This window comes from Carassius auratus, chromosome 38, assembly GCF_003368295.1.
Source record: "Carassius auratus strain Wakin chromosome 38, ASM336829v1, whole genome shotgun sequence".
Taxonomy (NCBI): Eukaryota; Metazoa; Chordata; class Actinopteri; order Cypriniformes; family Cyprinidae; genus Carassius; species Carassius auratus.
The window spans coordinates 7,821,896-7,836,508 of record NC_039280.1 but is presented as its reverse complement, the minus strand read 5'-3'; the positions used below and the strand labels follow the sequence as shown (position 1 = coordinate 7,836,508).

Sequence of the window (14,613 nt, the reverse complement as noted above, 5' to 3'; positions counted from 1 at the left end):
AGAAATGAGGCGCATCAGCTCCGCGTCCTCGGCGTGGATAAGTGCGTGACTGCGCAGCGCGAGAGACAGTCAAGAGACTGTCAGGATCAGGAGACGGTCGTGATCGCGCTCTCTGTGGATAATTGAAATCACGTCTCCTTGGACTGTGCACCTGCTACGGAACATCCTCAACCCAAACCTGCTACGTGAGTAACAATTTTAATGCATATAGGCAAATTTTGTGAAATAGTACATTTTATACAAAATGTCTGCTGACTATACGGATTTAAACGCTATTTACAGTCTTAAAAACATCAAACTAAGCGTAAAAGAAAATGAAAAACTGAACAGTTCTGATTTAGCAATCGATTTCACATAGACCGATTTATTTTTATAATGAACTAATTGCATGCATGGCTATATATTTCCTATGTCCCTGTGTTTTAGAAAAACACTGATAAAAAGCATTAGGCTAGGTGATTAAAAATTCAGATTGCTCCATTAATCCAAATTAAGCACGGAAACATACTTGCCTTCTTTTAACTTTTAATTATTTAAATTTATATTTCCAGAAATAAAGCATGGAGCAAAGCATTATTCCTCGCTCCTTGTGGACTAATGACAGCAAATTTCTCCACCATCATGTCACGGACTTCTTCACCAGTGTGCAAGTTACACAGGATATACCAGCTGGAACATCATTTGGACCTTGTGTTCTTCATTATACCTTTTATGACACTATAGCCTTCATTGCATTGAAGTCTTTTGACAAATGGAATAAATCCTATGTGTTTCGGGTGAGTAACATGTTAGATTTAGACTGCATTTTTATTTTAGACTGCAGGATTTGACTAGATTTACAGAAATTGTCTTGTGATGTAAATGAAACATGTAATCCAGAAATATCATTTGTAATAAACTATACACTGCAAAAGATCAATTGTTAACTATTTTACTGTAAAAAATTAATTTCCTAATGTCAGATATGTCCCATTATCAACAGGTAGATCCTGAGGCGATGAAAGGTTCTCCAGTAGTGCCATGGCTACGGTTAGTACAGGCTGCAATGAGCGCAGATGACCAGAATACTGAGGCCTACTTGAAAGGAGGACAGCTGCACTTTCGGACTATTCGAGATGTGAAACAAGGGGAAGAACTGCTTGTTTGGTATGACAAGGAGTTGTCACATCTTTTGGGGTTCGAAGACATAAAATCAAAAGCCCTAACAGATGGTGAGTATGGGCTGCTTTCAATGATTTTTTTAATGGAATAAAATCATTATTTTATGCTTAAGTAATATGTTAATTAAATAATTTTAATTTAATGTACATTCAAATTGGTTAGCAATGTCATGGAAGGTGTATATATATTATATATATATATATATATATATATATATATACACACACACACACACACACACACACACAGACACATATATATGCAGAGAGCCAATTTGTTGTCATGTGAAAAGAAAACCACTGAACACGGAAGATCCCTTTAGACCCTGAATATTTGGCAAAAAAAAAAAAAAAAAAAAAACTCCATAAGATGCATAAAAAGCTACTTATTCATTATTCAAAAATTTACTCAATTTGTATTTAATATGCAAATGTAATGGATAAATGAATTGTTTGTAACTTAATTGTTGCTTAAATGTTAAGTGTCCTGATATTGTTACTATCATCTTGGTCTGAAAGCGTTTGTATCTTTGTATGCAGGCTACACATGTACGAGATGCGGCCAGGCCTTCAAGAACGAAAATCCTTTCCTTGCCCACTGCCGTTTTTTATGTGCGCAGGAAAAAGTAGATATTATCCGACCAACCAACGAACAGAAACTAGAAGTCAAGCGACAACGCAAAATCATAGATTTTCACAACATTGCAAGAGATCTGGAGCACAAAATAAACAGTTCTCCTGAAGACTCTGGCATACCTAGAAAAAGAAAACAAGAGGTTTCCCCAAGTCCCCGGAGCAACAAAACTGTTTTATTAGAGAAAACCAACATCACTAATCACAGCAAAACCGCCAACGTCAACAAAGACTGTCCACCTTTCGAGGATCTGTCAGGATCAGACAAATTGTCAACAAATGAGTCAAAGATAAGGAAAAGCAGCGCATTTACCGAGGTTCAAAAACCACCAGAGCAGTCATCACGGGATGTAATGGTGTCTGAAGTAGGCCTGCAATCCGACTGCAGCGCCTTCTCGTTCGTTGTACCCAAGAGCGCGCACTCGGAACAGAAGAGCGCGTTTTGTGAACCCAACAAACGCACCATCACCGAAGTTCGGAATTCTTCACCACCAGATTCGGATAATATCTCATTCTCTTTCAAATCAAAACCTTCACTAGGATACAGAAATGTATTGGCTTCGCACCTGTTTCACGCTGACTTGCCAAGCGCTCATGCAGGTGGAGTGATGTCCGCTCCTCTGGCTGCAGGAGGATCCTTTTATTACGCGCCCGAGCATTGGACCAGATCTATAGGTGGACAGCTGCAATCCACATCTTCTTTAACACTTCTACCCCCTACTATCACACAATTGGGCGTTTCAGTGCAGAACTGGTGCGCCAAATGCAACCTCTCATTCCGAATGACCTCCGATTTGGTGTTTCACATGCGCTCCCATCATAAGAAAGAGTTCGCCGCAGAGGCTCAGGTGAGGAGGAGAAGAGAGGAGAAACTCACCTGTCCCATCTGTCACGAGTACTTTCGAGAGCGTCACCACCTCTCACGTCACATGACATCACATAATTAAGAAGTAAACGCCATTGCACTTTTAACAAGGTAGCCTATAAAAAAGTAATTAACATGCAAAGACCATTATACATTTATACTGCAATGGTCAGCCAGCTGACAAAATACGCTATAAGACCGTTTTGCTAACGTTCCCTTTGAGTAATGAAAACGTTATTTCTTAGTGTTCTCTAAATATTCGAAATGTTCAATTTTTTAAATGTTTGAAAAATGTTAATTATACGAACCTTAAGGGAACGTTCCATTAGATCATACAGCAAACATTGTGAGATTGTTACTTTTGATTGTTCTTTGAACATTTTAAAACAAGTAGTTAGACGAACGTCCAGCTAGAACAGTTTTGAGAACATTAAAGACCAGATAACTTTGTAAACTTTCTATTATTGTTACTGGAAATGTGGAAGAACGTTGAAAATTTGTTTTGAAAACGTCCACTGTTAGCCCGGTGGCTAATGGGCTATAACAAACATTGAGAGAAAGTTGTCGGAATGTTTCGACTACATTTCCTGTTAACTGGGTAGGTTGCTATTAGACAGGGGAAGTATTTTTCTGTAGCAATACATTACAGAATGATTAAAAACACGAACCTTTCAAACATTTACCTTTGGTAAAGTTTCATTGTCTTTCTCCAAAGGTCATAGTCATTTTGGCAATGCAGTCTTTTAAATGGTGGGCTTTGGTAGTGTAATTCAGGATAGGCCTGCATCGCCACTAGGTGGCTATAGACATGAATAACTCTATTTAGAGGTAGCGATACTTTATACATTTTAATTGTGACTAATACTGTTGGATTTCCTGGTCATTTTCAATTTGACAGTGCCTTACAAATGTCAGGATGAGTAGGCCTACATGTAAATGCTATTGAAAAACGGTAGAATAAAATATTCAGCATTTTTAGGTTTGCTAACAGCTGAATAAAACTAATAGCATTGCTTTGTAAAGAAATGTTATATTTGAAATGTCAATGATCTCTTCAGAATGCCAAATCTTTGTTACCATGTTCTTTTCAGATTACCTTTTTTTCTTTTCTTTTTATCAGCACAACGACAAGGAGGATGTATTTATTTAAATATTTTCTTGTTCTGTTCTTTTTGAGAAGTCATTTTATTTCATTAAAGATTTTGAGCATATTCCCCAGGTGTCTGCCTCTGCTTTGAGCCATAAAGAAGTATGAAACATTTCAAATACTATACTTTGTTTTAGAGAGCAGTGACACTAATCTAATTCAATGTAGTTTTGTCTAGTAAAATTAGTTTTAAATTGATTTTAAGAAGTATTTTTTTTAGAAGATAAAGTGTCAGTTTGTATTTAAAAATACTGCCTTTAAGAAATAATGAGGATGACCATTTTTGCATTTTAATCTTATTTAAATAATTTTGAAACAGTGACGTGCATAGACTCACATACACTAACACTGCGCGACCGGTAGAGCGCACTCTTTAATAACTAATAAATCTAACAAAGTCCCAGAAGCCTCATGACTTTACTAAAGCTGTAATGTGAGAATGGAGTTGTGTTCACATGATTTCATTTTATTTTTTATCAAATCCCCATGCAAGTCTCCGTTTAATTATAAGCATAAAATCATAGGTAAACTAAACACTGAAAAAGTTCACCAGACGCCAAAGTGCCTTACTGCGAAGTTCAAAAGGACGCCCATCTGTATTTAGCGATAAACATTCTGCTCATTTAAGAAAGTAAATACTGAACTTCTGAAGACATTAGATTGAATGAAAAGATGTGTATACACTGGCCTAATATTGCTGCAATTAGAAGCCCAGCGGTCTGTTCGTGACGGTAATCACTTGAAGAGAGAGTCATTTCATACACACAGAAAATCCTCTGTTCGCTCTAAAGAGCATCTTTCATCGCTGCCATTAATTGATCAGGCCTCATTTGGAAAACTAAATATTGACTTTGGTTTTCAGTAACTGTTGAGTATTTACATTTTGACGAAGCCTCTGGTGTCCTATACAACTGATTTAAATATTAAAGTGCACCCCAGGAAACTAAACATTGCCTAAAGGGGATTCACCTGAGAGTTTCCCTCAGTGTTTCTGGGCAGCTTTTTAGTGGATGTTGGAGTTACATTCTAACATTCTTCTGTTATTTTATGGTCTCTCTGGGAAACCAAGTGATCTACAGTTTAACAAACCTCATTCATGCCGACAGTGTCAAAACAAGCCAGAGAGAGGAAAACAGCTTTTGATAGTGGAGACCACTGATCACCTCATCAGTTTGGTGCCACCAAATTTCTATGCTAATAAATTAGTCAGTTGATGATAACTCTACTAAAAAACGGTTTTACCTATTCAAGGTTTGCTGGTCAGGTGGCGTTTGTGGACGATCAGTTAAAACCAACAAATAGGCTGGTTTAATCTAAAATAAGTTTTTGCGTTCACATTTGTAGTTATAAATAGTAAAAGCAGCAGACACCCTCACAACTCTTCAGTCTACATAACTAAACATGTTGACATTTTCAAGTGTCCCTTTTTACACACTGCACAGAGAAGCTATTCAACACTCAAACTCGCACAAAGGAAAGACACAGCAGACAGTAATTGGGTTCTGTTCTGTGAAAACACGCTTCTCTCATTTTCATTCACGGGCTAGTGGGATTAAAAGGGTTTACGTCAAATTAGTCTGAGCTGGGTGACATCATCTGTTGAAGTAAGAGTTGGAACTTCCTGCACTTTGAGACCTGATGCTCTTGAAGTGCACTGAATGTGGGAATTAAGGGTTAGAGATGTCTTTGATGTCTAGTTAAAGAAGTAATGTACCAGGCTGGTTTCTGATGTCAATGCTAGTTGTCCAGACATTCTTATTCCTTTATTCGATCTCTTCGTTAAGTGAAGAATATGAACAGATACAATGCAGAATATGCAGCAGAAAATACAAGCTGGTGGTTTAATATTTATTTTATTCTACTTATTATAAGGCTAGTTTTCATAATTTAAAACACGCATTTACAAAAATACATTCTCTAAAATATAATATACTGATTCCAAATGAACAATTGTTACATATACACACAGACACATTTGGCCCAAATACTCCTTGCTTACGGCACCAAATTGAGATCATCAAATGAGTCTGAATACAAAAAAGAACCTTGTGTAACATCTCTTAAAATCAAACAAATGCACAGGAAAAACGAGTCAGCACTAGCCATCAGGGACTGCAGCGATTAGCAACACTCAACCTTTTAAGTTCTGTTTCAAAACTAAGTTCAGATTAGTTACTACAAGACTGCTTTCCAGTCACACTAATAGTTTAATGTTGATTAAAGGGTTCACACTTTTCACATGTACTTCATCATTAATACTTTGAAATGACCCAAATATCAAGTTACACTTCGATTTATAGTGAACACCAAGACATTATCTTAACCTCTAAACTAAAACATTCATCTGAATAATAAAATAATTCTTTATTCTGATTCGCTTTCCAATGTAATCCAACAGATCTGGCAAAAAAGGTTTGTTATATTCAATATGCTATAAAACCCCTCAATGTACATCCAGTAATCTACAAACATGAGTCCAACAACCATTTATGTCACAGCGATGACAGCGAAGCCGGCAATTTATTTTTAAGAGTAAGTGCTTATGTTACTCAACTAGTACAATGCAAAATGTTTCCTTTGTGTATAAAAAGAGGAAATTAAAATATCACTTGTAAGCATTTATAAAAATGAAATGCAGTCCTTAAAAATGTGTGCACTTTCTAACAAGTGCAAACTAAAGACAATATGCCTCTTCAAAGTTAACCACAACAATGCCCATTTATCTTTCTTTCCTGTGACCAGCGACTCTATCTGCAAGCGCACGTCTCCACAGACATGTTGGGGTAGATCTTCAACACAATGTTTTTGCTCTCATCCAGAAATAGAACACTGAGGGGTTTCATCTTCTCTGGGACACAGCAGGGCTCTGGGATACCTGGAATTATCCCAACAGCCTTGACTATGCTCTGGATGGTTGCATGGTTGGAGGGGCGGACCACCTGAAAAGGGCAGAAAAGAGAGGATAATGATGTATGGTAGTGGTTAGATATGCAACTGTTTTGCATTCTTCAATGAAGCAGAGGAAATTATGTCTTTCAATACACTTCTATTATTCAGAACAGAGGAACTGTATAACTGGCTAATTTCAAAAGAAAATGTGTCCAAAATGTGCTTAAAACCCCTATTAAGCATACAATTATTTGACTGTAATTGCACATAAAGTCCGTGTGCTTCAGTTGTACTGGAACCGAAACATTTTCTAAAGGGATTCTTTGTTTAAAACCTCTGGCTAGAAAAGCTGTATTAACCATAGTCATTTTTAAATATTTCAACATGTCTAAACGATTCACATTCGCATACGCTGATCCTCGCCATGAGGTTCCTGACCTTTGGAATGGGGAATTCACACGTTCCTGCACAGTAGAAGGCATCGAAAGACTTGGGAGACAAGATCCATTCGTTCCACCCGATATCTGCAAAGTCCACCTTCAGGTACCTCCTGGAACAGCTGCGAGGTTCTTTCCACTGTCTCCTCCGAGCCTTCTTCATGGTTTTCTCATCAAACTGGAGAACCTGAGACTTGCCGAATCCATCAGCACGCTCCTGGCCTTTCCTCCGACGTTCTTTTTTAAAGGGCTTTGGCTTGAGCGCAAAGTAAGCACTTTCCCACATATCGTGCTGTTTGAAGCTGTTGTACTCCACCTCCGGGAGCTCGTTGTTCTCAATGGGATCAGAAAAGTCCAAGTCCAGTTCCCGCTTCACACGTATGTCAGGTGAGGAGACTGGAGACAGAGTTGGCTGCTGGTCTGCAATGAAAGGGTCATATCTCTGTAGGCTCACAGCCACGCTGTTGGGCTCTGAAATGGCCAGGTCATTAGCGTACACCAGCAAGTATGGAAGGCTGGAGGATGGGAGCTGGTCCTGATACCTTTGATACTGCTCTCCATAGTCAAACTCCACGGTGATCAAAAGGTGATTCTTATCTTGGGCCTCCTTTATAATGAAAGACACATCCTTGCTCTGCCAGGTCCCACGTCTGTGAGGAACTATGGTGATGTTTCTGAGTAGAGATCCTGCGGCAGAGCTGAAGGAGGGAGACCGGAAAAGAAGACGAACAGAGGGTAGCAGATGTGGATTTGGGATGCGACAAGATGGGTTCTTGAAGCGCTTGCAGAACCAAGACCTCTGGCGTGGCCGTTTGTCAAAAAAGAAGTGAAACGTAGATGTGAGAATCACCTCAGACCCCTGAAGAGAAGTAAGATTCAACCAGTACGAGACCCTCTCCTCCACATTCTCTGCAAAGATACGAGAGGAACTGCTGAGTTACATATTAATTATGAAAATGGTCTCAAACAACAGGCTTTTTGTTCAGTTTATGGGGTTGGAGAAAGCACAAGGAAGTGAAGAGACATGTTACTCCTAGAGCAGACATATGGAAATGTTTATTTAGGTTCCCTTAAGAGTTAGAACCTGCAACAATGTTTTAATCGGCACTGATTAAATGCTTTAGCAGACTGCAGAAAAAAAAGACTGCTTTGTTTCATGAGAGTGTAACAAATTGTATTTTTTTAATGTTCTGGTTTAAACTGCTCTGATAATATTAATGTGAAATAACTACGAGAGACACAACAATTATAAGCCTGCTTTTGACAATGCGCAATTATCATGCATGCACAGTTATGTCTGTATAGATTAATTCTAGCTAATATATACTTAACTGTTTTCAAACGATTCATTAACAAATGTTCACAAATTGCCTGCGGTGGTAACCATAGCAACAGTGCAAAACACAGCATAGTAATGACATTATTTAGCATATTATATATTTACACAGTACAGACTCATACCATGAAAACCTAGGAGTAACACATTTGCGTTGCACAAGACAAACTTCAACAGAGCTGAAAATGACTGACAGAAATTAGTCTAAAACCCAAAATAATTACATTTCCTGCTTCTAACAAAATCTTTTAAAAAAGACTTGCCATTTTCAGGTAAACCAAAACCAAGTCAATCAAAAGACAGAATTAAGCTAAAATAAATAGCATACCAACTATTGTGATCATTGTAGAATTTCATCAAGCATTTAAAACTTAAAATGAATGCAATATGTATTTGTACATTGTTATGCATCATGTATTTTTGTTTGTTTGTTACTTACCTGGTTTTGCTTTAAAACTCCTTACGGTATTTCCCTCCTTGAGTCGGTTAGGTTCAATGTTGTACTTCTCATACAGTTTAAACATATGTTGCGAGAGCGCATCTGTGCTCACCAGCGCGTCTGTCGTGCGGTCGCGCGCACTTCTCCAAACTTCAGACGCCTCAGTATCGGAACCGACCCAAAGCAGTAACAGGTGCGTCAAAAATACGTATTTAACCGTCATGTTGCAAAGAAAGAAAAGCTTCCAAACGATTGAATGCCGTCTAGCTCAAAAGAAAAGAAGAAAAAAAACGCGTTAGCACATCGCCTACTAAAACAAGGTTTCCAGTAGCCTATGATAACTTCGGAGTGACGTTTTCCAGTGATGCGGTGATTCCCGCCTTTTAACACAGTGAAGAGAGAAAGTTGTTACAGTGTTTCAAAAGTTCTGTCGGTCTCGTGCTTAACCTGTGATACATCACTTATTTCTTCTGACCGCCACTATCCACGGGAGCAGGCATAAGCGGAGTGAGGTGCTGACGTATCCGCCCATCAGCCAACGGGAGCAGCTGCTACATTACACCCGATCCAGCAGGAGGCCAACAAGAGGACAAATCCAGCAAACATGCACTTTCACAGTTTTAAGGTGCTTGGTTATTGTACTGTTTTCTCCCCTTTTCCCAACCTAAACCGCCGCTCTCATGTTAATAGCTTTTACAAAAATTTGATGAAATATTTTTTTTGCTTTGAATAATCACATTTTTAAGTTACACTTTGATTTTACACATCAAGAAGTGTCATTAGCTACTCCGAACATTCATCATAATACTAAAACACCTTCGTTCTAGTTTACTTTTTAAAGTTCTTCAATATTTCTTCAAATATTAAAGGTTTACATTATATTCAGCGTGCCATAAAACCTTTTTGTATGCAACCGACACTTATGCCATGGCGATGACAGCAAAGCTGACCTGTTTTAAGAAAGCAAGCATAGGAGCTCGTTACTCATCTAGAACAATAAAAAAAATATTCCTCGTTGAAATTAAGGAAATGAAAATATAACAGAAAATGGAATAAATAAGATAAGAGGCCAATTTGTGCATTTTCCCTTCTTTATCAGTAAACCTCTGCTTTTTTGTGTGGAGTGTCTGCAGCTCTGTGTCAACAATGCTGGTTCTGTGAAAGCCCGCAGCTCCAGTGGAGAGACCATAACAAGCCCGGCCGTTTGGTTCATTGCGTGCCATTAAACACCTCCTGTGGCCCCTGGGGACCCCACTGGAGACCCCCTTTTTTCTTCACACTTGAATGTGTCTTAAATCTGCATTAAAAATCTGACGTGCCTGCCCACTAGGACACTGTTACTGAGTGAATCAAGGGATAAATCGAGTAGGAGGGGAGATACCTCTGCTCTGCTTTGTTTCCACCCCTCTTTTTATTGTCCAACTGTGGGAAGGTGAAGCCATTAAGCTTCAGAACCATACACCGCTTTTAAAAATGAATAAACAACAGAACAAGGGTGAAAGAATTCAAATTAACTCTGGTTCACAGAGACCTTTGAATCTTCAATACGAATGCATCACTTGCTCTCTATGGCACCTCCGAGAGACCAGTTCTTTCTCAGATCCTGCTGGGTCTGGGTACTCTTTAATTAACAAGCTAACTACGGAATGATGCTAATAAGCATAAGGACTTCTTTAAGGCTTGTCTCTCCAGGACAAATTCCCTTAAGGTGTTTGTCGTTTATTTTGAAACAGCTAGTCCTGGTCTCATAAAACACACTAATATTTTTTTGTCTTCTTCTTCACCTCCCATTTATGAGCTTTATATGGGGCTTGTTGCAACATCTTTCATTGGTTGGAAGTTTTTTTTTTTTTTTTTTTAAAGTAGAAGAATTCCGTGAATGAAAGATTTTAAACTTTGATGTATAAGGTTATACTGCAAAATCTCTCTTTTTTTTATTTTTATTAAAACTTAGTTAGATTTTTACATTTCTTCCAACCTGACACATAATTGCTTCACTCTTTGTGTGAAAAGGACCATTTGTCTGGGCCTAGCCTGCCCACTGAAAAATATTTAATCACAATGTTCTGTGATTCATATAAAATTAGCTAAATTCTTTCATGCCTTTTAGCTGGCATTTGTTTGCTTGACCTCATTTGATTTTTTATTTTTTTTTATCTCATACCACAGATATCCATGATATATAAAATTTTTAATTACTTTTCATAAAAACTGACTGTGGCGAACCACTCATAACTCATTGGGTTTGTTATTTGATATGGCTAGCAAGAACAAATAATGTTGCCTAACTCAATTGCCTGTAGTTAAGCAGTTTATGTGGTATGCTTTATAAAAGGCAGATGGGTCTTTGATTTCCTGAGGCTATTTTTTTTTTGCAGATAAAATAAGGGAAGAATAAACTGTCATTTGTGGTCAAATGAAACAAAATAACATTCATTTTATTCTAGTAACAAATGCTAGATCATCATGAAATTAGCATTTGTAATAGCATGGAAATTTCTTTAAGTAAATAATTAGTTTCATGTAGCTGAATCCTTCACTTCCCTAGGGGATTCAGTACTGTTTATCTGATTCTAGTATTATAAATGTGTTATAAAAAAAGAAACAACTGCACTGTAAAATTAAAGTATAAAACAGAGAGAAAAATCTTAACATTAATTATTATTATTTGACATAAAAGCTCTTCACATTGCCACTTAGAAAGAAATGGCTCCCTCCCTTGATTTTATGTATATTTGTAGAACTTCAGTAAAAAGGAAGTGGCTGCTGATATTAGAAGGTAGAGGGTCAGGTCCTTTGGCACCAGGACAAATACACTTTAAGCATCCATCTGTCAGCATCAAGATTTCTGAAAGGCAGAATGCAAGTAGGTGCCTGCTCTCTGTGTTTTTTCTTTCGCGTTTGTATTGGCTGTGTGTCTCATAGCTCAAGTGAAATACAATTATCCCTGCAGTGCCTTGAGTGATCAATCACGTCTCAAAATTCCGGTCCTCTTGGACCTGCACAATATCAACGCGCCAGTCTTCCCAAATGGACCTTAATGGCAAAGAGCATTCTCTTCTGGCTTTAGTTACCTCCAGTACAAATGTTTTAAAACTGCTGTTAATTAGAGTCAGTTGCAGTATTGAAAGGTAAAGCTTTGGATTTATTTCAAAATACTCTAAAACAAGTAAATCTAAAGGAATGTAAAGGATTACTAGAAAATATATATATTTTTTGGTTAATTTTCTGGATTTATAAGAATGATAAAATCATAATAGTAGTGCTATTCTTGCATGAACATTCAGATAGATAGATGGATAGATGGATGCTCTACTGCCATTTCATATTCAAATTCTCTTGTTCTCTCGATTTTGCAGCTAAAAATAGTATAAAATGTAATTTCAGGCCAACCAAATCATTTTACTTGGCTATGAAAATCACTGCTCCTGGTGAGATGTTATGAGTAGGTTTCTGTATATTTAAGGCTTAATAATATGTAACAACAACATAAAACATTACCCATTCCCCAATCTATCTATTTTTCTCACTCTCTGTTAAACCATATACAAAGTATCTTTGTAAAGCACAGGAGGTATTATACAAACTGGTTCCAAAAATGGAATATAATGAATAGAATGAATAGAACAGAACAAACTGATTTGAATCTGTCCATGGTCCTGGTACACATCCCGTACACATGGCAGATTCCCTCCTGTCTGTCCAGTTCTGGATGGTTGCCCTGAACTAAGCCATGAGCTCACTTGGCTTTGGGAAGAGATGCAGTGCTTCCATTGTTCTGGTCCAGAAGCAATAAAACTCCCTCATGCTGTCCCGTTTGCAAAAGCCCACTGCTGTTGCTTTACGGCTAACATGATTTCACTCAGTAGGTCTTCTGGACCCGTCTGGCTTTGATCTTTAACTCTCTGTCAGTCAAAATTAGTTATCCTTCAATACTGACTCCTCCTCTCTCAATGCACAGTTCTGTCTAAGAACAAGCATGGCTTTGTCTATGCTCTATGTCTTTATGAAAACAGCCACATGCTGAGTTTGAGTTGCTTCACACGAGTGCCACATGTCACCTTTGAGCCCACTGTCCCTTCGCTACTTTGACGAGCTGTATTTCTATCATATAATTAAGTGGTGATCTGAAGACAAGCAGTTATCTAGCCTGTTTATGGGGTGTAAAATGGATTTTGGAGACATGAAAATAAAGCCTACTTACATATTGTTTTTCAAGACCTCCATTACAGAACAAGACAAGTCAGGTCACTCAAAAACCAGATTCCCTGTCAGATATTCCTGGCAATGTAAGTGCATCTATGGATGCAAAATCTGACAACAATGGTAAAATGAAGTCTCCTTTGACTCAAATCAACCACAAAATTTTTTTTAAGGCTCTTTTAACTTCACATAGATGCTATATTTAGTATTGTGACACATATATAAGGCAATTGGATCTTATAACTTAAAGCAAGACTACAGTCACCATGCATATTCAGTCTTAGGGTTTATCCCATTTATGTAAGAGCGGCTTGTCTCTGCCTTCTGCAGGCTCTTTACAACTACCATGCTGAAGCATATTAAAGGGTTCTTCTTTAGTCATTCTTACATGCACACCTTTGAAAAACATTAGGTTCTGAAGTTAAACATTCAGTGAAATGTATGTTCTTTCAGAGTATAAAAGTGTTTGAAAGAAACATATCGCAGACATTTATCTTCAGATCATTGCACTAAAGATATAACTTAAATTGTTTCCTGCTTACCTTAATCTGAATCCAAACAAAACATTGAATTGGAAGTTTTAGAATGACTTGATTATTTCTTGGAGTAACTGTGTCCAAAACTGCTTTGCAAACTGCCAAACATATGTCATCACTCTACTGGTTTTACTCTCCTATTTATCTTTGTCCACCATATATTTCTCTTTGTCCACATCAATTTTTTGTTCCTTTTATCATCTTTTCTTAACGGAGAGTGTATGAAGTCTGAGTAAGACAGAAGACAGTGAGTTACAAACAGATCGCTTAAATATTTCAGTCTTAATGACATTTGATATAGCCTTTTAAGAGAAAACTCATCCATTGTGTTTTTTGAGATGAGTACTGAGAAAGCTAAGAGCAACTAGAGGTTTATTTTACTAGCCATTTAGAGCATGAAAAGTATGCCATAAATCATAGTTGACATATACATGTTTTAAAAGCTCCAAGGAAAAAATGCTTTAATACAAAAAAAAAAAAAAATAGTCTTAAAAATTATTACACTGCATTTTATATTAGTGTTGGGTAGGGGATATCTTAACTGTGTTTGTTAAAAGAAATATATATAAAAAAATAGGTCAAAATGATGTATTGGATGCTATGAAGCCATTATTTATACTTAATGCCTTCTCTATGCATTTATTTTGTTTGTCTAGAAGAATTCAATATAAAATAATGAACAAAGTTTCACGTGGCATCATTCAGTAATGTTCAAACAAAATAATCATTTTCAAAAGTACCACAGAATGCCATTTTCTACCTCACTGCTAAGTATTGCATATGCCAACAAACCAATCCCAAATCCGGCCTTTGCAATGCTCAATTTCGAAACAATCTCAAACATTCAGACACAATATGCCACAACAGACATCTGCTTGTCCTCGTCGCACGGAGAATCCAAACCTACTAAGAAGCCTGACCTCAAGTGTCTAGACACATTCAGCACGTTTCTTTACCTGTACTCATTT

The 14,613-nt window shown here is 37.4% G+C and overlaps 2 protein-coding genes across 2 annotated transcripts; one reads left to right on the top strand and one right to left on the bottom strand.

Moving 5' to 3' along the window:
* The first annotated feature begins 17 nt into the window (after nucleotides 1-17).
* On the top strand, nucleotides 18-3,861 carry znf488 (zinc finger protein 488). The gene is made up of 4 exons (XM_026223780.1): nucleotides 18-185; nucleotides 552-776; nucleotides 983-1,211; nucleotides 1,701-3,861. Exons 2-4 carry the CDS (start codon nucleotides 561-563, stop codon nucleotides 2,738-2,740), a joined length of 1,485 nt encoding a protein of 494 aa, XP_026079565.1. The 5' UTR covers nucleotides 18-185; nucleotides 552-560; the 3' UTR covers nucleotides 2,741-3,861.
* A 1,781-nt stretch (nucleotides 3,862-5,642) lies between these two features.
* On the bottom strand, nucleotides 5,643-9,445 carry gdf10a (growth differentiation factor 10a). Its single transcript, XM_026223779.1, has 3 exons — nucleotides 8,907-9,445; nucleotides 7,133-8,040; nucleotides 5,643-6,744 (listed from the first exon to the last, which is right to left on the bottom strand). Exons 1-3 carry the CDS (start codon nucleotides 9,127-9,129, stop codon nucleotides 6,553-6,555), a joined length of 1,323 nt encoding a protein of 440 aa, XP_026079564.1. The 5' UTR covers nucleotides 9,130-9,445; the 3' UTR covers nucleotides 5,643-6,552.
* Nucleotides 9,446-14,613: the final 5,168 nt, after the last annotated feature.

Coding starts and splice junctions, on each gene's coding strand:
- gdf10a (XM_026223779.1), bottom strand. CDS start 9,129: ATGACGGTTAAATACGTATTTTTGACGCACCTGTTACTGCTTTGGGTC. Junction 8,041..8,906: donor GAGTTTTAAAGCAAAACCAG/GTAAGTAACAAA, acceptor GTATCTTTGCAG/AGAATGTGGAGGAGAGGGTC. Junction 6,745..7,132: donor GTGAATTCCCCATTCCAAAG/GTCAGGAACCTC, acceptor TGCCCTTTTCAG/GTGGTCCGCCCCTCCAACCA.
- znf488 (XM_026223780.1), top strand. CDS start 561: ATGGAGCAAAGCATTATTCCTCGCTCCTTGTGGACTAATGACAGCAAA. Junction 777..982: donor ATAAATCCTATGTGTTTCGG/GTGAGTAACATG, acceptor CATTATCAACAG/GTAGATCCTGAGGCGATGAA. Junction 1,212..1,700: donor ATCAAAAGCCCTAACAGATG/GTGAGTATGGGC, acceptor CTTTGTATGCAG/GCTACACATGTACGAGATGC.